The sequence below is a fragment of the Mycteria americana genome, chromosome 10 (genome assembly GCF_035582795.1).
Source record: "Mycteria americana isolate JAX WOST 10 ecotype Jacksonville Zoo and Gardens chromosome 10, USCA_MyAme_1.0, whole genome shotgun sequence".
Classification (NCBI taxonomy): Eukaryota; Metazoa; Chordata; class Aves; order Ciconiiformes; family Ciconiidae; genus Mycteria; species Mycteria americana.
The window spans coordinates 26,642,384-26,667,581 of NC_134374.1; the positions used below are offsets into that span (position 1 = coordinate 26,642,384).

General features: G+C 45.8%; 2 protein-coding genes across 8 annotated transcripts in view; one reads left to right on the top strand and one right to left on the bottom strand.

The window, feature by feature from the left end:
• Positions 1–2,610: 2,610 nt before the first annotated feature.
• On the bottom strand, positions 2,611–10,768 carry LOC142415179 (voltage-gated potassium channel KCNC1-like). Of its 6 annotated transcripts, none has more exons than XM_075513219.1 (5): positions 10,628–10,768; positions 8,175–8,421; positions 7,716–7,764; positions 5,363–5,900; positions 2,611–4,748 (listed from the first exon to the last, which is right to left on the bottom strand). In XM_075513219.1, the coding sequence occupies exons 4-5, from the start codon at positions 5,852–5,854 to the stop codon at positions 3,945–3,947; spliced, it is 1,296 nt and encodes a 431-aa protein (XP_075369334.1). In that variant the 5' UTR covers positions 5,855–5,900; positions 7,716–7,764; positions 8,175–8,421; positions 10,628–10,768; the 3' UTR covers positions 2,611–3,944. The 6 variants fall into 6 exon arrangements, with proteins under 6 accessions (XP_075369334.1, XP_075369332.1, XP_075369337.1 ...); XM_075513217.1 differs by having other exon boundaries at positions 8,175–8,419; positions 10,592–10,768; XM_075513222.1 differs by lacking the exon at positions 8,175–8,421 and having other exon boundaries at positions 7,716–7,736.
• Positions 10,769–10,899: 131 nt separating this feature from the next.
• The window catches only part of LAS1L (LAS1 like ribosome biogenesis factor), a 49,299-nt gene continuing 35,000 nt past the window's right edge, over positions 10,900–25,198 (top strand). For both annotated transcript variants that reach the window (XM_075513058.1, XM_075513057.1), the window contains exons 1-7: positions 10,900–11,134; positions 11,846–11,971; positions 12,159–12,228; positions 13,466–13,547; positions 14,537–14,728; positions 16,585–16,631; positions 19,834–19,943. In XM_075513058.1, the coding sequence (XP_075369173.1) occupies positions 10,911–11,134; positions 11,846–11,971; positions 12,159–12,228; positions 13,466–13,547; positions 14,537–14,728; positions 16,585–16,631; positions 19,834–19,943 (851 nt within the window). In that variant the 5' untranslated portion in view covers positions 10,900–10,910. The remainder of the gene's footprint in view (positions 11,135–11,845; positions 11,972–12,158; positions 12,229–13,465; positions 13,548–14,536; positions 14,729–16,584; positions 16,632–19,833; positions 19,944–25,198) is intronic.

The following is a 25,198-nucleotide window of genomic DNA, read 5'->3' on the forward strand; positions in this document are numbered from 1 at the left end:
AGCACAGCAGGGCTCGGAGAGCGTCTGCGCACGCAGCTCGGTGGTCTCGGGACAGGGTGCGCGCGCTCAGTGGCACGACTGCGCTGGGTGCCGGCGGCGAGGTGCCAGCGGCGGGGGCCTGCAGGGGTCCTCTGCCAGAGGGGGCCGGGGGCCGCCCTGGGCCGGGCGCAGGCGGTTCCAGCCAGCTGTGGCGGGCGCAGCGCAGGGCGCGGCCGAGCCTGTCAGCCAAGCTGTGGTGCGAGGGGGTAGAAGAGTCAGGAGAGAAGGACTGAACTTGAGCCCAGAAAAAATGGGGAGGGGAAGGTGTTGGTTTAATTTTTGGTTTTGTTTCTCACTATCCGAATCTATTTTAATTGGCAGTAATTTAATTTTCCCCAAGTCGAGTCTGTTTTGCCTGTGACGCTAATTGGTAAGTGATCTCCCTGTCTTTATCGCCACCGGCAGGCTTTTCCCCTCTTGTTTTCTCTCCCCATCCTGTTGAGGAGGGGAGCGAGGAAGCGGCTGCATGGGCATCTGGCTGCTGGCCAGGGTTAACCCACCGCCATAACACGTCATTGACCAGTCCCGGGCAGGCTATAGAGCACCTGATCCAATTGCCTGCAAGGTGCTTGGCTGTGGTAGCGGCAATTAGCAACGCGGCAAAAGTGCGTCCCGTCTGCCTGCGCTACGCAAGCAGAAGAGCTTGGCCAGGCTGCTGTGGCTGCTCAGGCTGTCCCTGTTTGTTCCACTCCAGGGCGTGGGCTGAGGTGACTTTTCAGGCACAAACCTACAAGACGGTCTTGAGAGCAAGCTAGACCCGTGCTTCACTGACCACATAGACTCGGATACCCTCAGAGGCCCGGGCTGAGGGTGCCTGAAGGCCCAGAGGAGCCTGGATTCGAGAACAGGTGCCCTAGTTTTGAGTACCAGGGGAGTTCCACACAAAGATGCCAGTGAATCCAGGACAGTACAGCCACTCCTCACTGCTGGAGTTGAATCAGTCCTGCATCTATACATACGCTCATGACTGCCACAGCTTGGACACGCATCTAGTTTGGGGTGAAGGCAGACAACAGGAGGTATTAAACTCTGAGAACAGTACAGTAAGAAACCGCTTTCTGTTCACATTCAGGGGATCCAGCTGACCTTGTGGCAATGGGCTGGGCAAATAACAGGATCATCTGTCTTGGCAACACCTCTATCTTGGAGCAACTTCTCTTTGCTTTGAGGCCTATGTGAAACACAGCCTAGGATTAGGGAAGTTGCAAGTACTTTGGAGTCTCCTGCAGCACAGCCTGTGATCTATCTCCTTCCATTTCAACACGGTTGCCTTCTCGTGTTTTCACAAATGGCAGCTATAACTTAAATGGGTTTTTGAAAACCACTAATCTTATTTTCAGCCCCAAGATACCTGTTCTCCAGCGTGAAGATAGTTTTATGATTTATATATTATTAATATACAGAAAGCTATTTTTCCACAGTATCTTCTGGTGACTGGACAAACCTCAAAAGAGGCAACTCCAGCACATAGCCAAGATAATAATTTCTGCCTTTGGCACTTTGAAACTCAGCTGGATGACTATTCTCTGGAGTGAATTATATCATTCATTGCACTGCTCTCTAAGTGTATTTTTTAAGTCATTGTTTTCCTTATATATATAGCACTTTGACTCTCAGAAAATGAGACTCTTTCCCCAAGGAAAAGTCATCTTCCCCCAAAAAACATCTACATTATGAAGATCATGAGCAAGGCATTGAAACCCAGCTGAAGCTTGGCAACACTTCACAGATGATGGTTTTCCATATACTGCTCTTTAACTGAACAACTACTGATCTAACCAATTCTGCTTGCCACCAACTCCACGCAGGCTTTGTGAGCTCAGAGTACATATTCTTCCCCTTATAAACCCAGTGCTGAGTTCTCAGCAGGGCTAGACCCTTTGATCCAGAGGAAACACAGTTCCTCTATCACGTCGACATTGACTTAACGGTGCTGCTGTAACTGCTGTTTTTATGACAAACAGGAGCGGACACTAACCGATGTGTCAGGAACGCACATTTGGACCTCAGTGGAGCCATGTTACAGACAGCAGTGTAACACCCTGTTCGGACGCGCACATCATGCTTGCTGTGCAGGAATGGCACTGCCATGTGCATTTCGAGAGCACCCTCTTCTGGGGGCAGCAGTGAAGGCTGCTCTCCTCAGTTGCAGAAAACCCGTCTCCCCTGAAGCATCTGCTGAAGACTGGATGTACACCAGTGGAGCTGGCTAAACGCAGAAGTAAGCACTGCAGCATTCTGAACCACCTCCTAACTTCGCAGCCAGTAAGATGTAACTGTTCCAGTGGATTTGATTTGGATTCTTAAAATGGGGTCATGGCCTATGATTATATCGTGGACCCTTTCCCAGAGTGGGGAAAACTCGAGAACAGGCCTGGTAAATCTCTGTTAAGCTGTTGTAATTAATATGAATTTCCAAGAAGACTATACATGTCCACAGAAAACATGGCACCACTTTGATCTAATTAAGAAAAATTCCTATGCATCAGCACGTGTGGCTTTACCCTGCTCACCCCCTCCACTCCACGTATAGCAAAGGTGGGTGCAGGAGAACATCTAGACCTTCCTTCCACTGCCAGGGTGTCTCCAACTTCTCATGTGCTTTGTGCCTGAAATGTTTGCAGTGTTTTTTCTTTCTCTTAGACAAAAACTAATTCATTGTAATTGCATTGGAATAGAGGGAGGTTACCTGGTGTTTCAATAAAAATAAAGCAGCCTTAAAATGCTATCCTGAACAGAAAATTCATAGTGACAGAGAAAACTTAATCAAAATTGCAATTAAAATACAGCCTTAATGAAATTCAAATACATAAATGTTATTGTATACAGAAATTTTTACTTACTGAACAAAATAATCTTAGCACATCATCCTGCTATATAAACAATGGGATGCGGGGTTTTTTTCACACCTCAACAATATTTGTTATTTCAAAATTAAACATAGGTAACAATTAAGACTATCCAGTTAAAAGATAAATATTCCTAGTTTGTATCTATGCCTTAAGAAAGTAAATGACATTAAAATCATATTGAGTACTGTAGGTTAAGTTCTTCCTTTTGAACAGCAAAAACCATATAGGTATTTTGGCTAATAGCTCAGTGACTTTGTTACATAAAAATCAAGAACTGTTGAACTGTGCTGATCCACTGGAAGTGTCCAATGAAATTTTGATCTCACTGAGGTCAAGGAAAGGTTGCCATTGACTTCAGCAGAGCCAAAAAGGATTTGCTGTCGGAGGACTCCCTTGCTGCTACCCGAATGCCACAGCGATTCCTGTGAGCCCGCAAAGCAGGCTGTCAAAGAGTGCTGGCTCTCAGGACCACAGGTATTCAGTTCAGCCTGCTCCCTTCTTTACGTCAGCGTGTGAGTGCAGGCGAGTCAGATGTACTGGCTTGTTTGGGTAAGATGAGGAAACAGAACATTGTTAAAAACAAAAAAAATACCCATGCTTCCTCCTCGCTGCCAGAGCAGGACCATGCACAAATCTTTCCCAGCATGCAAAATGAGATTATGGTCTGTCAGGCGATGGAGGGCACAGCTAGCGTCATGGGTTGTACGCCAGCTGAGGGAATGTGCTGCGGCACCCGGTCATGGAGCTGGGCTATGTGGTGCACATTCAGGCTACAATGCAGCATCACAGCCTGTCTCCGAACAGCTAGATGAGAAACTGTGGCATATAAAAGAGCATGGCATGAAGTACAATATGGGAAAGACCCATGGGACCCAACAGGTCTGATCAGTTGTGTATCAAGTACTGCAGCCTGAGGCCTCACCAATGGTTTGAAACGTGCTAAGGCAGCAAGTAAATGCAGTAAGAACTACTTGCACTCCCTTCCCACCAAAGGGAATAAACCATGCTGAAGGTTTATTGCTAAAGGCAAAGGGGAACAGAGGTTCTGAAGTGTTAATGTTTCTTGCTCCTTTTCAGCTTCTGTTTGAAGATAGCAATGTCATAATAGCTTTTAAATTTCACCAGGAAAATGGGTATTGGGATGATAATAGTTAACATGCCACATACCGCAGCTAAGGCTGCCGTCACTTGGCCAGCTGTGGTGAAAGGGATAATATCTCCATAGCCCACTGTAGTGAGTGTGATCAAAGCCCACCAGAAGCAAACAAGAATGTCAGTGAAGTGCAGCTCCCCTGTGTAGGAGGGATGGCTACCCAGCAACTCCCCATAGAAGAAGAGAGAGCCAAAGAAGAGGGTCTCAAAGGCCAAAATCATCAGCAGGATGCAAATCTCTCTAAGGATAGACTTGAGGGTGTAGCACAGAACCCTGAGGATCAGTGGCGTTTCTATCAGCTTGGATATCTTCAGGAGTTTGAGGAGATAGACAATGCGAACAAAGCCCAACCAAAGCCCCAGGCTTGGCCTTCTCTGAATCTGCCCAGCCACAAAGAGTTCAATATAAACTGGGAAGAGGGAGAGGAAGTCAACCACATTGAGGGGATTTTGGAAGAACAACCTCTTGTCTGGGCAGAAACAAAATCGCACTGAGAACTCGAAAGTAAACCAGAGGACACAGAAAAGCTCCAGATGAAGCAAGTAGGCTGCCTGGTGGTAATAGGGTTCGTGGTCGTCGTGGGAGACTTCAGAATAGCCAACAGAGGTGAAGTTAGCAGTAAAGAACTCAAACTGTGCCTTGGTCTCCTCACAGAATATGATGACAATTCCAACGATGAACAGCAGAGAAACAAAAGCCAAGCACTGCAGAGGGAGGAAAGGGCACAAATGCAATTAGACCAACAAACCAGTATCACATAACCTCACTGCCCCACCACAACCCCAGGATCCCCTCCACAGGCACAGTACAATCCCAGACTAATCTTTCTCAAATCACCATTGTTTTGCTCACATGGAGTGCCTTTTCTCCTTCCAGATTTGAAAAATAATAGAGAAGACTGGAGTCAAAGCAAAAAACACCTGAACTCCTACATCGGGGTTTGTAAGGAAGGGGAAATGTCTGACAGCTGGAGTAATGCGGACAGACTCACACTGAGGGCCTCCTCAGCACTAAATGTTGGCTCCAGAAATCCCAGCAGGACAGAAAACATCCTCTGCAGGCTCTGACTTGCGTTTGTTGTTCTGTATGCCTGACATTTTAAAGAGGCACTGAGCACGCACTTTGTACAGAGAACAGGGACAAGAGAAGGACAGAAGGAGGAGGTGTCTATTAATGAGAAGAGAGAATTTTATTTTCTTTTTTAATCTAGGACTCAAAGCATAATTATAAAAGCTATGAACCCATTAGTGTTTCTCATGGACCCATTCCAGTAATCCCAAAGGACACAGGCTGTGTCCATCTCCACATATAGTATTACCTTAGCACTGAAAGAGGAAAAGGGTTTTTCAAATATAGACCAAATCTTTGGCTGCCACCTGGTTCGCCAGCTGAAATCCCTTCTTTCTGTCTGGACTATGAGGCACTGGTCATCAGTCTGTTCATTGTCATCCCAAATGTTAAACTCCTCTGGCTGCACCTCTTTGTTATTCAGCTTCAGCCAGCAGCAGGATGCTAGCTGTGCCTCATTTATTTCCCAGAAAGCCAGCTCTTCTTCTAAGACGGACCTACAGGTATCAATGGGGCAGTGGAAATGTTTGGTCCTATAATAGTTCAAAACGTAGCTGAAGATCTCAGCGCTCCTATCAAAAAAGAACTCTTTGGTGGTGGGATCATAGTCGTAGATGCTTGGGGCATGGGGCTCTGTTAGGCTGCACAGCTTGGTCCCTGGGAAGGTCCGGAGGGTGCTGCTGTATGTCTCATATCTGACTCCCCCAATATTCAGGACGATTTTTTCCTTGGAGCCTTCCATCTGTGAGGGAGGAGGGAGGTGCAAGTCCTCATAGGCTCTTGGTTATCTTCAGTCAAAGAGAGAAGAACACAAATTAAAAGAAGTAAAGTAAAGAAAGTTTTGGAGCAGGACGTTTTTCCAGGGTACCTCATTCCAGTGCTTTTAAAGCACATTTCGTAAACCTGAAACCTGCATCTCCTATAGGGAGGAAGGCACTTCTGCCATTCCCCATCACATTCAGTGCCTGTTCCTAGACTCTGCTCCATGGCCATGTTGTCTGAGCACTTTTCAGGAGATGCATCAAACAAAAAGACAAACATCTGGTTTGCATTGCTGTCTCGCTCAGCTTCTCCCCACGGGGACAGAGCATACAGTCCGGAGTCTGTTTCACCACATTTGCTCACATACTGTAGATAATCATTGCAATAAACTCATTTGAGGTAAAGTTCTCATTCCCAAGACATTCCTTCCACTATCTCTCCCCTCATCTAGTTCTTCCATCTCCACCCCCAATTTGTTTCTCCACAAGCAGTTTCTTGCAGACTTCCATGTGCCAAAGAGGTAAAACAGTCATCAACAGCTTATTCTCCAAACAAGTCTTTAAATATAATCTCCTGTGTTGACCTTGACATAACAAGTTTCACAAGGGACCCTGCTGCCTGGTGGGAACATTTAGGTTGTCCGAGTTATGCTTTTTCCTTGAGTCTTCCCTGTACAGAGGCCCACTGAGCCAAATCACCTTTCCCTCTGCAGGAAGCTGCTCCTTACCTGGAATCTATGTGCAGGATTCCTGGACTAGATAGAAATGCAGAGCAACATCTGCCTCCTCCTTCAGAGCTGGCTGGCATCTCAGAATAGCACCAGAACCTGCTGCCAAGGCCTCTGGCACTGGAAAGCATGTTCAGCTGCTTATTTCCTGTAATACATCCCCTGTTCTGCTCTTCAAAATCCAATGTACCTGGGAGAAGCTCGAGCCCTGCTTTATGAACATTATTCTAAGAGGGGAGGGAAACCAAGGATCTCTGTAGCCTCAGGAGCAGGTAGGAGAGGTGCAGAATAGGGGCAGGATGTTCTTGAGAAAGTGCCTAGGGCTGTCTTTCACCCACACATATCCACCTCTGTCTGTACCCCTCCATTTCCCCTCCTCCATTCCTACACATTCCCATCCAACCTTCTCTTATGCCCTGCATTTCTAGTTCTGGCCCTTCTCTTCTTGTAACAGAGCAAGCCTATTTCCTGCTTGGACTCCCTTACCCAGAGATGGCTGCTCAGTGTGCTGAGACCATGCAGGCAGAAATTCCAGTTGTCCCTCCTCCCTTTTTTGCAGAAAGTGCTGAGCATGGGAGTCACAGGTCACTTCTGCAACAAACCTTGCCATCCAGGATCAGCAGGGAAACAAGCCCTGCACCAGGGGAGACTCCGGGAAGTAAAGAACTACATCCAGCGCCTCACTCAGCTTTATCAGAAAAGGCTGGAAGCCGCAACTTGGTCACACACTCATGGCACAAGAGAATTACTGCCCATCTGCTGTCTGTGACAATCCCAACATATGTGAGGCTTGATGCAGCTTCACCCGAAAACTTCCACTAACTTCAAGGAGAGCAGGATTGACCATAAGGACTAAAAGTGTGCAGGCATTGCTTAGTACTTGCTGCAGAGGAATCCACACAGCGTGATTCTAAGCAGGTTAGATTAATTCGGCACTCAGCAAATCTGGAGTTACATTATTGGCCTCTGTTGCCTAGCTCTCTAAAGAGCACAGTGATTTTTGAGATGCCAGCTAAACTTGCCTTTATCTGCTTAGAATGCCAGATACCTCTTGCTCAAACATAACAATCCCCATGTGAGAAATGAGCCAAGAAGCGCCATTTCATATTCTTACCTTGGTGCTATTGCAGCAACTCTGCACCCAGAAGAAAGGAGAAGAGACTGGGAAGAACAGAGACAAATTCAGTGAAAACAGGATGTTTGATGGCTAGTCTCCAAAGCTCAAGTCTCATAGATGCCAGAAAACAAAACCAGCCAATAGCACTGAAAAGATGCAGAGGCCCCTCTCCCGTGTTCCCTGCCCTATCAGCCGTCGCTCTCCCCGCTCCAGGGAACAACACTCCGACAAGAAGGCAGCAACTGCCAGGCCAGATACGCTCTGACTACTCTGCCACCCGCTGCTCCACTAACAACCTCAAAGGGCCATGTGCTTGGGAAATACATGGGGCTCATGTCTGAGGGCCAATTAAACTATCAAGCCACAGAAAGGCAGACAGAGCATGGTTCTTTCTTGGCTGTGTCTTACTCAAGTTTGAGTTAAAAAATAATATAGAAAACAACAGGAGCAAGCAAACCCATCTTCTTGTCACACTCTCTCCTTTTTTGGTTTAAAGGGCTTTTTCTTCATTTCTGGATGACCCAAAGCTTAATCTTTTGCACCCACTGATTTTAAATGCATTTTTTGTCATTGATTACTCCAGGAAGAAGGTTGGCACATAGTTGTTAATCCCAGTCAAGAAAGGCATGCTGCGTGTGAAATTTCCTTTCAGCTGCCATTCCAAGGCCGTTTCTAGGTATCACCTCTGCTCACTTCAAACTCTCTGGAAAGAAAGGAGGAAAAGGAATTGCCTTATTCCCAGCAAGAGCAAGACTATTCAGGAAGGCTCTGGGGGCTTCCTTTTCAGTAATACAAATGAAAAGCAGATTCATGCCTCTTTAGAGGAAGCATTACCACACTTCACCTGCTGGATTTTTTATTTTAATCCACTACCTACATTACCCTGGCACACTGAAATCTCCTTTCTTTTAAAAAATGGGTTTTCCTTTTAGGCCTTTTACCTAGATAGCAGCCTGGTTCTTCGCTCTTCCTTGGCACTTCACCTGTAGGTGCAAGTAACCTCGCTCACCCTAACCATCCAGATTCCCAAAGTACTACAGGGACACCACAGGCGATCCTGGCCTCTTCTCTCAGCCAACACCACAGCAAGGCTGCAGAAACTAGAACTGCAAACTGCTGCCAGTCTTGTGCGGGACATTCCGGGCATCAAGCCATCTTTGCCCATTACCTCCCAATTCTGTACTGAGCAACCTCGCAGCCAGACATCACAAGCAGAGCAACTAGCACAAGCGTAATTCCCCACGGACCCAGACTCTGAAAGCACACGAAGCAAGTGAAATCTATGCTGCTTCAGTCCTTGCTCCCTTCCATCTCTGTAACAGACACCAAACCCTTCGCCTCCTTCTCCCTCTCCACAGAGAATAAGAACGAAAAATACTCCTTTTAGTTTAATTTCTGATATGTCTCCAAGGTTCTGGAAGCAGGTGATCTGATCAAGTTTGATGTATCCTATCTGTTCCACAGCACTGCAGTATTTGGCTTTTACAACCTTTCCACTGCAGTTGATTTCTGAAACCCAGAAATAACCTGGCAAGCCAAATGACACATGGTGTTCCTATGCTCTGAATAAGACCCTTTGATTGCAGTAAACAGCTTGTCCTTTTGGAACATTTTTTAAGCAGATGAAAAGTACAGCTCCATTTCCAGAGAACAGGGCCTTATTCCAAGTTTTCTCCCTGCCTCGAATCTTCTGAGAATTCACTTTCACTGCATGAGGCACTGCAGGAGTTTGGCAACAAATGTCAAATCCGTTCCCTCAACCTTACAGTTCTTTTGAGTAATGAAACTCGTTTCAGTTTGGCTTACATTTATTTAACACCAAAGAACAAGGTAGACTTTTTGGGGGGGAGGAGATTGAAGCTGTAATGAACCGAGGCATTTTTCAAAGACGGTATTTTAACAGAACTCATTCAGCACTTCTTTCCCATAATCTTCAGTACTTAATAAAATAAATACTTTGTACAGGGCAGAAGTTCTATAATTTTTTCCCGTTCACTCATATTCAGATGCACATGGTCTGAACTATGCACTCAGGCACACTCATGTCAGTCTAAATTAGGGGGGGGCTTCGTTTACTGCATTTGTGCTAGAATATAAGAGGAGTTTTAGCTTTCCAGTATAAGCATTTCTTCAGAGAATGTTCGTAAAAAGCAAGCGAGGATGATTAACAGTTTTGCAAACAAAATCTTGCTTCAGAATATTGAACAAAAAAGCTTAAGCTATCCTAAAGTCCTGACAGCCTTGGGGAAAGACCAAGCTACTCTTCAGGTGCTGCAGGTAGCACCAGAACCTACAGGCTTCGCTTTTCTCCTAGCAAAACCAGTGTGAGCAGCTTCTGTGGGCTTCCACCTCCAGTGCTTCTTTCCCGTCCCGCATTTCAGTTCTGCCTCCCCTCTGACCTCTAACACAAGTGTATTCCTGCGGTTAGGCAAACGGATCAGTGAAAAGAGAAGTTTAAAAAAAATCCTCCAAAAGTACGGTGATTTATAGCCTGGGCCATTTATTGATTCAGCCTACTGCAAAAACCCGTAAAACGTTGCAACTGCAAAAGGAGCGCAGTTTCGTCTTCCGCACCCCGCCGCGCACCCTCCCGGCTGCCAGGCCAGGGGCGCTGAAAGCTCGGCCACGACGCGCGCTGCTGGGGCCACCAGAGCTGCCTCCTCCCTCGCCCTCCCGGCCCCCGGCAGGCGCCGTCTGCCCAAGGGCGCCGAGCTCGGTAAGGGCACCAGGTACGGCGTGAGGCCCCGCCTTCTCCGGCTGCCTTCACCCCTCGCCGCGGGGACGCGCCGGCATCCCGCCAAGCCCCGCACCCCGCCCTGACGTCCTCTGGCCGCCCTTCCTCACACCGCCCTCCTCGCCCTGACCCCGAACACATCTCGCCCTCCCTCGGCCCCCCCGCAACAACGTACGGGGAGACGCCTGTCCTGCACCGGCCTCAAACCACCCCGGGCCCCTTTCGGCCGTGGACCACAGGCCCCGCAGCGAATCCCCGGAGGAGCCCCCCTGCACTCGGCAGACGAGCCCCACAGCCCTCGGGCAAGCCCGGCGTCCCCGCGCAGGCCCAGCACCCCCGCGGCCCGGCACGCGCCACCGCCGCCGCCCGCCCGCCCGCCCCGGAAGCGGCGCCCGCGCGCCCCGCCCCAGGGCGGGGAGCGGGAGCCCGCGCAGGCTCGGTGCGGGCGGCGGCGCGGCATGGCGGGCGGCATGGCGGGCGGCGGCGCGGCGGCCCGCGCGCAGCTGGCGTTGCGCCGCGGGCGGCGGTGTCTGTCCCCGGCCCGCAAGCGGCTCAAGCCGCTGCGGACTGTGGTGGCGTGGCGGGGCAGGGCGGAGTGGGACCAGGTGATGGTGGGGCTGTACTGCGGCGACAGCCGGCTGCAGCAGGAGGCGCTGGACCGGGTCTCGGCCTGGAAGAGTCGGTACGGGCCGCACACCGCGGGCAGGGAGCGCGCTGCGGCCCTGCGGGGCCGGTGCTGCCTTCCGGGCTGCCTGCTCTGTCCCTGAAGCGGCCCTGCCGGCCCTGCGCCCCGGGCTGCTCCCGGCGCTCTCTGTCGTGGGCCCGCAGGGCGCCCGGGACCCGGCCGCGGCTCCCCGGTGCTGCTCCGCGGCCGGGGTTGTCTGTGCGGATCGCCGGTGCTGCCGGGCAGGCCGCTCCGTCTTGCAGGGCGCCCGCTTCATGCGGTAGGCTTCGGGCATGTGGCTCCTGCCTGAAGTAGGCTGGCCCCGTGGGCTCCAGGGGAGGCAGAAGCCCTGCGTGCCCGCAGTTTCACGGCCCGGTTTCTCACGGCAGAGCGCTGCAGCGAGCACGTCCGAGGCCCCCAAATCGCCTTATTCTGTTTGTGTTGCCCTGCTGCATCCATACACAAGAGCGGTCTAGGTATGGCGTCTCGTATTGTGTATGGGCTCAGCATATAGGTACGCGCTCGTTTACCATATGGTCGGGAGCAGCCTTGTGATCACTCTGTTCCAAATAAAAGCCTTCTGGAAAGAGCCTTTGATGCTGTCTTTCTGCATACCGTTTCTCAGGGCGTTGTGTACCACAGGGCACAAAAAGTAGCTGGAAGGGCACGCTTTTTGCAGAGGGCGTGGATTCTTGTGAGGCTGCTCACCTGTTTTTCCTTTATCTCTAGGTATGGTCCCAAAATGCCTCTTGCAGTGGATTGCACCGCTGAACTGATTCGTTGCAAGGTCCTGGATTCATCTGGCAGATTGAAGTCGCATGAGCTCATCCTGTCTTATGGGCTGGCTCTTGTAAGGTAGGGCTCTGAAGGCCTGTGTGCTGCGCGAGAGCGCGACGTGGACAGAACGTGATTCGGCTGACTAATTTCAGCTTGCGTTTCGGGGACCACAGTGTCGTACAGCATGTGGGGGATTTGTCTCTGGGGTTCCAAGTTTCTCTGCAGCTCTTGACGGTCATTTATCTTTTCTGTAACCTGCATGCAGGTTTGTCAACTTGATCACAGAAAGGAAACAGAAAATGGTCAGCATTCCTCTGAGACAGTTAGCCAGAGAGGTAAATATTTAATAAGAGTTACTCGATAACTTATGTATATACAGAGAGCATATGCATTGTCTATTAACAGTGGGTGGAGGGCGTTGTGGGGGGGTCATTCTTTTGTAACCAAAACAATGGATATAGATGCCAGTTCTTTCCAACTGCAAAGTTGTAGAGGCTTGATGTAACTAGATCTAAAACTTTGTTCTTTAAAGTCAGATTAGGAGTAACAAAGGCTGATGGTCATTAAAGCGTTTTGAATCATATGTGATCAAAAGTCTTGATTTACATGTAAATAGTCCCACTTGACACATACACCACACATTTTTGTTTCTTAGCTACCGAGATACAGAAAAAGAGCTAAATCTATGGTTTATAAATTCTAGACTTAGACAAGCAAGGTTATACATAAAAAGCACTTAATCACATTTACAGGCATTTTCGTCTCCTGTCTCTCGCTGGAGGTGAGCTTGTCTGCTTCTGCGTGGAGGAGGGAGGGTTCAAGGTGTAGTTGTGGTAGCAGGACCAACCTGGGTCCTTTTATTGCCAGCTGCACTGAGCATCATATCTGGGTCTGAACAGCAAGTTTTGAAAGTGAAGAACAGACAGTATTTGAGACTCTCCTATATATGCAGCCTTGTCTGGGGCCCCTGTGTGAGAATGAAGAATTGATTTTTTTTTTTTTTTTTGCTGGGTTTTTAAGAAAGGTGCTGCTTCTGACCTTTTAAAACTGATCAAGCTTAAAAATAGAGGTCTTGCGTAGTTAAAGTTAGTTGTCCTTAGGAAGGTTGCAAAAAATTGCGCGCAACTTAGAGTGTGTATGATTTGAGTATTATATATGATATGATTTGTATCTTTGATAAACAAACTGTCATCTAGAATGTTTCATCAGTCTAAATATAATTTAACTGCTTCTCAGTATCTCATTAGACATAGTGCCTCTGTCTAAAAAGACATCTGTTGTTGCAGGTAACGTTGAAGAACTTAAACTGTAAAATCCCAAGTTTGTATGGATCCTAGGCCACAGGAGGAGTGGGATCAGAGAGGAGGGGATCTCAGCCCACCCTTGAAGTGGGAAGCTGGGGGACTGCAGTCCCCCAATTTTGCCAGTCATATTTCCATAATATGACTGGCAAAAACCCGGCAGAGGCCATTCCCACCCAGGGAGAGGTTCTCTGCAGCCTTGCAGGGCTGCATGCATTTGCGGCGTGATGCAGTGGGAACTGTGGGGTAACGTCCGTGGCTGTTCTTCCAGGTGGATATCCCCATCTGGGTTGTGGATCTCCGTCACGAGCTGACCCACGGGAAGCTGCCACGGCTGGCTCTGTGCCGCAAGGGTGAGTGCTGCCGGCGGGCGGCATTGGGAGGGCCCGGCCTGAGGTGCACTCGGGGCGGCAATGCCAGTGCCGCAGGCCCCAAGGGGAGCACCCCTCCCTCCATTTTGGGGTGCTGCAAGGCAGGCAGCGGGCTCGTCCTGGCAGGGAGAGTTGTGGTGTGAGACACTGGGAGGGTTTGCCACTGCCCTGTGGGGGTAGGTGAACTGTGTCCAGTGGCTCCAGGCCGTGGTGCATCACAGGGCAGGTGTTCAGGGACTTTCTCGTTCCCCTGAAAAAAATACTGGAAACAATACTTTGGCCCTCTTGCTTCTTTACAGCACAGGAAATTCATCTCAGGGAAAGAGGTAAATGCTTTAGAGATACCTCAGACTCTTGAAAGTCCCATTTAGGAAGAAATGCAGCAGGTACTGCAAACCTGAATGAATGACCAGCTCATGGCATTTGAAGGGATTCCTGGGAATTTGGGGTTAAGCACTGAGGAGCCAGTTAAATAACCAGGGTCCTTAGATTGAGTTGGGTAGTGAAATAGTGGTGGGAGAAAAGGGGTTGTCTTTCCATTCTATCTAATGTACGCCTAGTGTAGTCTCTGCGCAAAAAATTAATGTTATTGTTATAGGCACTATGTTGATCGTGGTGATACCAAAGAATTAACTAATTTTCTCATCGGAATCCACTGCTGGGACTTAGTTACTGCTTAAATTTGGCCTAGCTTGAGTGAGGTGCAGCGCTATAGCAGTGTCCAGTCTTTTTTGTTGCCAAAAAGACAGTGGGCGGGTGTTACCAGGCCTGTGGGGTTTTTTTGTTGTGTTCTGTTGTTTTTTTTAAAACTCATTCACCTTTTTCTTAATGGAATTGTATGTGATTTCAGGGTTCGTAACTTGTTAACAGCATTTCTTTTCACAATGCAAGTTAGCAATGTGCCAGCTATATATTTTTTTTTTTTAGTAACAAAGAAAACCTCACTGAGAACGTTTTCTGTTCTCCCTTAGGTTGTGATGTTGTGCTGGACTGGCTACGAAAGACGTATTGGAGCCGTCAGCTGGGCAATAACTTGTGTGAAGAAAGTGAGGATGAGGAAGAGGAGCAGGAAGGTGCAGAAGGAAATGCAGAGTTGGACAATGACACATGGGAGATTCGAACCCCACAGCATGAGGCCTGTCAGAAACACAAGGAATTCCATGGTAGGTGTCCCTTGAACAGTGGCAGATACAAGGATTAGATATGTCCCATGCTAGAGAAAGCAGTTTAACAGCGTCATCTTCTAGCCCTGACAATGCATAAAGATATATCTTCAGCTCAGGTTTTGGGATTCCTCTTTGGGCCTTGGTGGATTCTTGGGGTGACGGACTTTTTTGGTATTAGCTCACTGAATTTGTAGCATAAAATCTTTTACTTCTATTGAAATATGCAGTATCCTAGTCAGTAGCAACAGTTATACTGCTTTGGTATTGAGGCCACTGCTGACAAAGACGCTATGGTCCTTTATAGCCCTCAAAACTCTGTAGATTCATAACTTGAGCAACAGCAGGATACAGGCAGTTCAGCCAGTTTCAAAATACTTTGTATGCGGACAGAAAAATCACTAGCTGCCAATAGTATTAAAAAAAAATCACAGGTAACTCAACCTGGACATAATCTAAGATATAAAGTGCAAAACAGTGGGAAAACTTTGGTAAACTGTTCCAGTGGTTGCTTTTCCATCACCAGAAGTATTTGAACCCAAAATAAGGAGTTTTTTCTCAAAGTGGATTTCTAGTTTGAATGACTTACTGGAGGAAGCGGGAGTTCAGATTAGATGGCTGGTCTGCAAGTTTGAGTCATGTGAGGTACCAAACAGTACCTCAAATAGTAAAACCAATTAGTCATAATTTTTTCTGATGAAACATGGCATGCTTATGGGGCACTCACCCAACAGATTAGAGCAGCCCAATCCAAGGTCCAGAGAGTGTGCAGAAATGCTGAAGTGACCCTTATTGCTTCCTGGAAGGTCACACTAGGTGACCATAATGATCTTTCTGGCTTTAGGATCTATGGATTTGTTGCAAGTCTTTTCTAGATTCCTTTATAACAGACTCGTACATAGATACAGTAGCTGTGATCCAGAAAATATTAGCTAATTTGTTGTGCACTTTGAGTTTAATACAAAATTTATTAGAACAATCCAAACCTAGCGGCAGTACTAAACTTTGGAACACAGCAGCACTTGCCACTTTTCTTGTCAGAGTGTATGTCTGGGCTTCTGTCTGACTTCATGTTGGATGAGATACAAGCATGTGCTATTCCTTCTTCTCCCTGGCTACCCTAAAAAAAAAAAAGAACACCCCACCCCCAGCTGCCAAAAGAGAGAACCACAGAATGATACAGTAGATTCTGTGATTTATATGGCCAGAGTAATGGAACGGAAATGGTATATCAGTCCTGCAGCTCAAATGCATCTGAAGTTTTATCTAGCTGATACTGGGTGGTGGGCATCCTGATAGCAGGTGACAATGACACCTGAATGGTGAAATAATTTGAAAGATGGTGCTATTTCAGGTACGCTAAAAGTCATCTGCAGATAGAGAAAGGACGTTTCCTGTAGATGGTAAATTAAAGTTTAGTAAAGTCCAATATGGATATGGTTGGTTTGTGAATAGCCACGGTGCTGTTGCAATAGACTTAAAATGCAAGTATAAGGAATACAAATATGCATCAGGACATGAACTGCCTATGGGAACAATTTCTTCCTAAACTGATCTATTCAGGGTTTTTTTTGGAGCTGTCTGGATTTATCCAACTTGGCTGTCTGTGGCCATTGGTAGTGATGAAATAGTGAACTCCTGGTTCAACTCCACTTGATAAAATTTATGCTGCTGGAAAAGTATGGGAGCTGTACGAGTCTTCAGAGCGTTGTCTGAATCGGAATTTATGACTTCGTTTGACTGATGTCTTCCTTGAGGGTATATTGAACAGAACTAAGCAGCTTGCCCAGGTACAAAATTCCCTTATAGAGTTGATCCATTCCCTGTTTAAACTATATATTTATGTTTATTTGTAGAAAAAGTCAGAGATGTGCTGATATCCTACAAGAATGAGCAGTTCCGGGTAAGTGCAGTCTGATCATCAGGACTTTCGGTTCTTCTCATTTCCTGCTTGGGGCGTTAAGTCTTCTCTTCGGTCTTGCCCAAACTGAAGAGCTGGTGCTCTTGGCCAGGCCTCATTTGAAGTACCTGAGTGCTAGCACAACTGAGTTGCTGTGCCAGGAGTTTATTTCATATAACTGCAGGGATCCCTTTTATCTCCCTGTAGCGTCCTCCCACAGTTAGAGTCTGTCCAGAAGGGTCAGTGATACAGAAGTGGTATTTGTATCAGTGCTGCAGAGGTGGCAGTACGCCAGTGTCCACAGTGCTACCAACGCTTGCCAGGTTGTGTACTGTTGCCTGAAGTAGGCAACAGTTTAGTGCCGCCGTCTAGTGCGTAGCCCACAGGGGACCTGTGAGTGCTGCACGTGAGGGGAGAGGCTTGGTTAGTTCCTTGTTCAGATATCTCTCCTAGTGTTGTCGTGCATGGCTTGCCGGAGTAAAGCTTCGCTGCAAATTGAGCTGTGATGGTTTCTAATGCGAAGACTTTGTTCATGTTTATAAAAGATAGATGTACTTGTTGGAGATCCCAAGTCTTCCTTGTCCAGGTGGGTAGTGCTCAGTTTGTTTTCATTCATCCTAGTGTCTCTGGAAATTGAGTCCTGTCATTCAGAAGTCATTAGCCTGTGTTTTCTATCATCCATCGTGTATTTTTGCAGTAGCCCAGTGGCTGAGGTGCTGCAGTTCAGATTTGTGAATAATTTACCTCAGGAATCTCTCTCTGCTCACCTTCTTATTAATAATGGGGTAGTTCTTAACATGTGTTGAGAGCTGGGTTACAGACCCTGTAAAATGTCTTCGGATGTGACCTCACCAACATACTGTTATTATTGGGGAGCTGTTCTCACTTTTATTTCGATTAATACCATTAAGGGCTAAAGGAGAAAGTGTGCTAACATTCCAGTGAAGTGTAGACTTAATCAGCAATGAGAACTAGGGGCAGGAATTTTATTGAAAACGAACATCCAGTTTCCTTCATCATCTTGGTTTTGGAGTATATGATGGGATTCTCCTTTGTTCATCCTTCGCTTTCCGTAGTTGGTGCTGGCTTATTTTGTACGTTTTGCTTTGCATCGTAAAGGAGACAAATTGATTATATGTGGTGAGTGACCTCTTAACATATTAACAGAACAGAGGGAAGTATTTCAAACTGAAAAGGAAAACGCAACTTCAAAATTTAAACTGGCCAGGGTTGAATGGGGGAAAGGACTAGTCAGTCAGTGGCTAAAGAGTAATTTCAAAACTTTTGTTTCGAAGCTCATGTGAAACTCTCCTTATACCCATCAAAATGGTGTAAATACAGGCGTAGAGTAAACTCTACGTTATATGCCTCAATTTAATTGAATGCTGCATACTGTGCTTCTGAAATTTCTCTGTTCACCCTGTAAGGCTGCCTTTCTTGTTGGATAATTTCAAGTGGTGCACTTCTGTCAACTGTGACAAAATACAGCTGAACTGTGAAAAGCGAATGCTCTGTAGATACATGCGTTGTGGATATAGCTTCTTCTAATATATCATTTTTGCCACTCTGAGGTATGCTGAGTAAGGGTGGGCAAAGGGCTTGCCAAGATCTGTTAGCGGCAAGGAGCATTACTCCTTATGGCTCATACTCATGCAAGTTCTTAACTGAAGTTTGTCTTTAATAAAAAACATAATACTATTTTTATGCATTAATAACTATTGCCAGTAATTTGAAGAGATGCAAGCATATTGGTCCTTTGTTTGCCTCTGAAGCTCTGTTCTGTACAACAGTAGACCTGTAATTTAAAACTGATTATAGCTGATAAAATCTCTGAAACTTAGAAATGGATTGAAAAAAAGATGACGTGGGCTTGTTCTTGTGCCCTTTAAGGGCAGATGGTTTGGTGCATCCAAACAATTTCCTAACCATGGCAGCAACTGAATGTTCCAAATATCAAATAAATACTTCTTGAAGCTGTTTTAGACTTATGTTTAAACACTTACCCTGCATTGGCATAGCGAGAGTGGTACGGTATCTTTGCTAGTCTCCCTGCATAAATGTATAGTCTGTTTCTAATCTTTTTCATGTAAGAAGGAGAATCAGTTATACCTAAGTCATCTTTAAAACAGTGTAACTGTACAGTCTCTGATCCAGGTACTTCTCTAGCTATTTTGTTAACTACTTATTATACTTTAAAGTTTATATAAATCTGTAAGGTGTAAACTAGGCCAAAATAAGCTCTGTCATGGGGGCTATGTACTTTGTTGTCTGATTGTTTGTATGGGTAAGGCTAGAGGTTGTTTAGTCACTTCAGGTCATGTCTTTATACTTGATTTGTCTTCTAAAGTATCTTTTGCATGCAGTGGTAGCTTTGCATATGTAGGTTTAGAGAGCTAGTCACAGTCCTGAAAAATGATACCTTGGTTTTCCAGTCTCATTTTACATTACATTCCTACCTGGCAGGGAAAATAATTTCTTCTTTTCTCTTGGTAGTTATTGTCTTCCAGAAAGAATCTAGTAGATACTTGTTGGTGATGTAACATGCTTCATGCCAATATTTTATAGAAGGTGGTGATGGTAGAAATGCCACTTGGATAGGTTGTGAGCATAAGTAGAAGGTATGTCTTGCCTTGCTGGACGGACTCAGATAAGGTATACATCAAACCAAGAAATCACTAGCTTTCAGAGGAGTACTAACCTCCAATATTCTCTCTTCCATTCTTGGTACAACTTGGTAGTCTCTTTTGTGTATTGCTCCTACTCATCAGATGCTCTCAGCTGATTACAGGTTGCTAGATGGTTGTGTTGATTTGACATTTTGATCTACTGTATGCATAATATGACTGGCAAAAACCTTGTCCTGCGTAGGCAACCTCCTCCCCACCCCACATGTGGAGTTAATGATTCAAAATGAGCCTGTCCTGGTTTGTGCTGAAGTTGGGGAGAGCAAGGTTTAGAACCAGAATGAGGATGCCATGGCTGTGACTCCTTGGTGCTGCTGCCTTTTTAATTCAGGCCTTTTCCAAGTATGACATGGCTTATATTAATTTTTAACGTACCCCTAGGAAGGGGAACTTTTGTGAGTTTTTTGAAGTGCCGTTGATGAAGATGCAGATGGCGTGTGCATCTTCTCTTCATAGCAGCGCCCTTCTGTTCACCACTGGGGCATATTTTCTGTTAATGCTTGCATTTTTCCTTCACTCAGGTTATGCAGACTGTGCAGTCTGTTTCAAAGTCTCGAGAACTGTGGTCTGATTCCTCTTCAGAAGTGGACTGGATTTTGGCTCAGATCAAAGACCTGATGCAAGAGAACAGGTACATCTCTGATAAGGAACTGAGGTGAAAGGTACAGTGCAAAGCTGGGCCTGTAGACCTGTTGCACTACCTTTTCACTGTGTTTTTCAGCTGATTGTGGAGAAAGCAATTGGTTGATTTCCTCAACATCTTTGAGGATTGAGTTGTTAATCTGTGTCAATGACTAATGTTTTCTGTGCCGGATGGTCTCCACGGTGTTGTCCCTGACTTAGCTGTGCTGGCCCCAAGGCGTGTCAGCGTTCTCAGTGTTTTCAAAAACTCTCCCAACAACCTTGTATAGACTTTGATTTCACAGTAACCTTTAGAATTCTTCAAAATTGCAGGGCAATACTTGGCCTATTCTATACTTTCTATCTTTCTATTACTACAGGGCCTCTAGGACCCAGTGTGTTGAGACTTTATTATTACTGTATACATTTGCGTGAAGATCTTGTCCCACTCTGAGAAATGTAATCAGTGTAACTCTGTAGAGGGGAGAGAGTATCATCTTACAGATATGAGCTTTAACTCCTGATGTTTTGAATAAAAATATATATGCCATACAAGCTGCTGATTAGTTTAAGAGGTTATCGGATGTTGTGCCAGAAGAAAACCCTGAGGAAGAGACTCGCACCTTAGTGGCATTGCCCATCGGTTGCTGAGCATGGAATAATGAGCAAGAAGGCATGAAGATTCTGTAATGAGAAACATAACTTACTAAACACAGGACTTCTATATCACTTAAACTGTCTGCTTCCACCAGTACCTTCAACTGTCTAGCAAGCCATTGCACCTACCTGTGGTTCTGATACTCTCTCCCTAAGCATCCTCTGTTAGCCACTATCAGAACATGAATGGACCAAGTGCACCTGCTTTTATATATAAATAGGTGTTTGAACCTGGCATCAGCTACATGGTACAGGGGAAACAGGCTGCCACAGTACAAACCAAGGATTTTGAAAGGTTCAAGTGAGAACAAGAGACTTCATCTTATGTGAAATGGGTTTTGCAGGAAATGTTCAGGCAAGAGTTGTAACGCATTGGTAACAGGTGAAAGATGGTAGGAAGTCCCTTTCCATATAGGAAAACTGAAGTAGTGAAGATCTTAAGATAATCTTGTATTTGAGGTCTCTCTAATGCTGCCTCGTTGGCATGCTCTCCTATTAGTTTATGTCTGTGCAAAACTTAGTTTTCATAACAGTACAGTCCTATAAGTATATGATCAAAACAAGTACTTAATTTGGAAAACATTGTGCTTTTGATTCACTTGCTGTGCACTGATTCCGCAAAACATGCGTGGTATCCCATGAAAGTGTGTTAAATCACATTCTAGCGGTGCTTTTGTCATCATCTTTGTATGAACCGCCTGTTGCATCAGCTCTTGCTATTTGTGCCATGCAGCTGCACAAAGTACATTCAACCCCGATTTTGTGGATTTCCAAAAGAATCAAGAATCTACTTCATATGCCAAATTAAATCTTCCCCCAGAATACTCAAACTTAGAATTTAGATGCTAGTGACTGTATTTGTGGCCTTTGAGGCACCAGTGTTTCAGAGCTGTTGTCCTCATCAAGCTGCGAAAAACCATACTGATGGCATATTTAATACAAACACTTGGAATACCCAGCCAGTTCCCAGGGCTCTGCAATGCTTGTTCTTTACTACTAGCACAACCAAACCATGCTGACGTTTTTCCCTTCAAATAATCTTAAGTTTCTGTCTTAAGCACATCACGCTATATCTTTATATATTTCATCGGCAATTCTCAGAAGAACTCTTTAGGCTGAATTCACCATCTCAGTAGCTCCCGAACTGTTAGAATGGACAGCGAGTGAGTGGGATGGGATTCTGAGGCAGGGCTGTCGATTTAAACCTTCCCTACTGTGCCTGTCTGTGTGCTGGCTGGAGGGCAGGTATGTGGGGAAGGGAAGCCTCTTTGGAGTTCTGTAACATATGATCCTACTATGGAGCCACTGCTCACCCAGGAAGCGTGCAGTGAAAAGGGGAGTCTCTAGTCTGTCTTTGGAAGTAAACAAAACTCCAAACCCCCTAACGTCAATAGCCAGTTTTCTGCTTTGCAGGAGACCGAATGTCTCCAGAGCACTTCCCAACTCCAGGATACTGGTAGTAGTCTGACTCGAAGTGGTGCTTGTGTACAGCATCAACGGTTATCAACAGTTGTCACAGCTTGTCATAGTTAGCTTTTCTGCTGATGAGCTTGGTTACGTTTTTCCTCTTGCTTCTGAAGGGTGCTCCTGAGCAAATAGCAAGTGCTCTGAGAGCAGCATAGTGGGGGGAGCCTGCATAGGCTTGCTTGTGGTGCATCTGGCCAGTGGGCAAGTAAGCAAGAGTTTGCTTTCCTGTGGTCAGCCTGGCACCTCTGAAACAGTTTAAGAGGCTTGAATGCAAGTGTGGCTTTAAGCTGCTTGAATCTGGTTCAGATTCAAGAATTGAATTCTGGAACAGCATTTCATCAGAACAGCATTCTGGAATGCTGTTCTGTACAGGGTGCTGTCACCAGAGTGTGGCAGCCTTTTTTGCATTGCTGTTTCTACAGGAAACTCTGGTCTGGCAGATGTAGAGAAGACTTGAAAAGTAACCATCTTGCCCCCAACACCACCTCTAGCTTGGAAGGGGTCTGTGCAGTTGTCATGTTCTGTTAAACAGCTTCTTTTAGTCCAAAAGTGCCTGTGTGTGAATCTTTTCTTCTGAAAAGCTGTTACTGTGGATGAGTAGTTATGCTTCAGTGTTGTTACTGCAACGTGTAGGCTTGTGTCCTTATATGTTGGTAAGTCAAATGGAAGGGTTAGACTTTTCCTGTCTTTCAAAAAGACCTGCCTGTGGAAATATTTTAGGATAGCTGTAGACTATAAATGAAACATTTAATTCCTGCCCAGCGTGTTGGGAATTTCACTGATTTGCAGTCATTTCTTTAGAAGGTAAAGTGGCAGTAGGATAGAATTGTTTTTACATCCTTCCTTCTTCAGGTGTACGTGATAGCATGGATTACAGGACACCAATGAATTGGTGTGCTTAGGAGATGCTGCTTCCAAAATTAAAGCAGTTTTTAAAGTTTGTCATCTATCTGGGAAAGTCCTAGAATGAGGTGGCACATCTCAGGAGCCTGATTTAATTTCCAGCTTTCACTGTCAGTTTTCTGAGAGCTGTGTTTGGAATTCCAGCCCAGTAACTTGGGTAAGGGTATGAAACTCGGATGCTAGGTGTAGCCTAAAGAAACTTCAAAGATGGGGCAAGAATCTGTGAAAAACAGCATCACCGGATGCTTTGTTCCAACAAAAAAGTCTGATGGTATAGTATCTCTAGGGTATCTGTCATCTCTTAAGTAATCAAAGATGTCAGTAACACTTTCATAAGAACTTTGTCTTCACTGCATTGTGCTACATTGAATAAGGCTTTTTTGGTGGTTCCCTTAAGCACAGGCTTCAAATAAGGCAAAGAAAACAGAGAGGAGGAAGCCAGTTTCTATGACTAGAAAAATGTATTTTTTTCTGTCTTGTGGGTTTGGTTTCTGTTAGCTGTTTCATAGTTTCCTGAGTGACTCCTAATGATCAGGCTACTCGCTTAAAATAGCTGCTCTGATATGCGGGGAAGTCCCCGACTTACAGCAGCCAGGGATGGGGGACTGTTTCACAACTCACAGCTTGCAAAACTAGCACAGAGGCAAACCCTTCAGTAGTGACATTACTGCAGAGAGATTTTGCAATTGCATTTAACTGCCTTGTGTGTTCACTGTTCAGAGAGAAGTTTTGGCAAGAATGTTTTTATTTTTGTATATATATGTGTGTGTGTGTGTATTATTTCCAGTAAGTGCTGGTTCCACAATTCCAGACTTTGAGCCAAACTTGCGGAAAGGAAACATACATGTTTCTGGATCAGAACAGCTTTGGCAGTGAGTTTCCAACCCTTATTCCTTTTGCTTTACAGGCGCTCTCTGCACTCCTTTTGCCTCTTTAAGCAGTATTAGCTCCAGAAGGCCCCAGGAGCTGGATGTCAGGTTACATAGTGCTAGTTTTGGTACTTTTCTCTATTTTTCTGCTCTTGTCAACAATAGATGTCAGATAGGCCAGCTGCTGTAATGAAGCATTTTCTTTGATTTGTGCAGAGTGGTTTGACTATATTCACACATGTGCTTATTCCTGGGAGCCGACAGAGCCCACGCAGGGAGGGGGCATGTGTTACAGGAGAATATAGAAGTCTGGTCACTCAGCTTAGTATTTCTCCGGGTGAGTTTCTCATTCCTTTATCAGGAGATAGAGAGAAGTAGGGCAAGGGACTTGATGGACACCTTTCTTCAAAGCCAAATAGGTGGCCCTTAACCTTTGCCGCCTTTATTCTAGCTAGCACAACTGGAAACCAAGTGCTGAGCATGGCTCCGGTGCTGGGTACCGCTGGGCATGGTGTTAGTTTCCAGGCCCCTGGGCAAGATCCAGTCATGCATCACGTGGTAGCTCTGCACGGGTTTTGTTGCACTTCTGCAATGCTCTCTGCGAAGTACCTGAAATAATAGTGATGTAATGGGAATGTTTCACCAGAGTGACAGTACAGGCTCAGCTCCACAGTTGTTTCAATGTGAGGCTGCAGTCATTGGAACCAGATTCTGGCAGGGTATTGAGATATAGTCATTTTCCACGGACTGTTGTCATACCAAAGAGCTACTTTATCCATTCTCAATCTTCTTTTTTGATTCAAGCAATGTAGGCCAGATGCTGCCATGCTTCCCCTTATTTAAGCCTTCTTTATGCCTACTTTTCCCATTTTAAGCCTGCAGGGTGAAAATTATTTACTTGAAAATCAATTTAAGACTTAAAAATAATAAAAATTCACATCTTGAACCTTGCTGGAGTGTCCTTTCTGTAGACCAGCTATTTAAAACAAAGAAACCTGCAAGCATACAGTTGTTGGGTTTTTTTTCCTTTTTTTCCCCCCACAGCAAGAACATGTTTATATTATAGCAAAGACTGGAACTAGCACCGCAGTGAGATTGCTGCCTTCACTACACTTTTAAAAACACCTGACTGTGTGTCAAAGTTGAGCTGGAGGGGAGAGGAAAAGCAAAAAAATCCTACTAACCGCTTGTCTCTTGCCATCTTGGCAGCCTGCTGATAGAACCATGATGACTTATTCGGGAAGTTTTGGAGTTTGGTTCATGCAGCCAGGTCCTTGTCTCAAAACCCAACTTTCCCCATTCTCCTGTCTGGATCCTTAAGGGAAAATCTTGATATCATACACTTATTTGTTTTGCAACATGCAGGTGG

Bases quoted from the DNA above. Each gene is read 5' to 3' on its own strand.
- LOC142415179 (XM_075513221.1), bottom strand. From the start codon at position 5,854: ATGGAAGGCTCCAAGGAAAAAATCGTCCTGAATATTGGGGGAGTCAGA. The intron at 4,749-5,362 runs GTAATACTATAT...CTCCCTCTGCAG, and splicing joins TTTCCTCTTTCAGTGCTAAG to TGCTTGGCTTTTGTTTCTCT.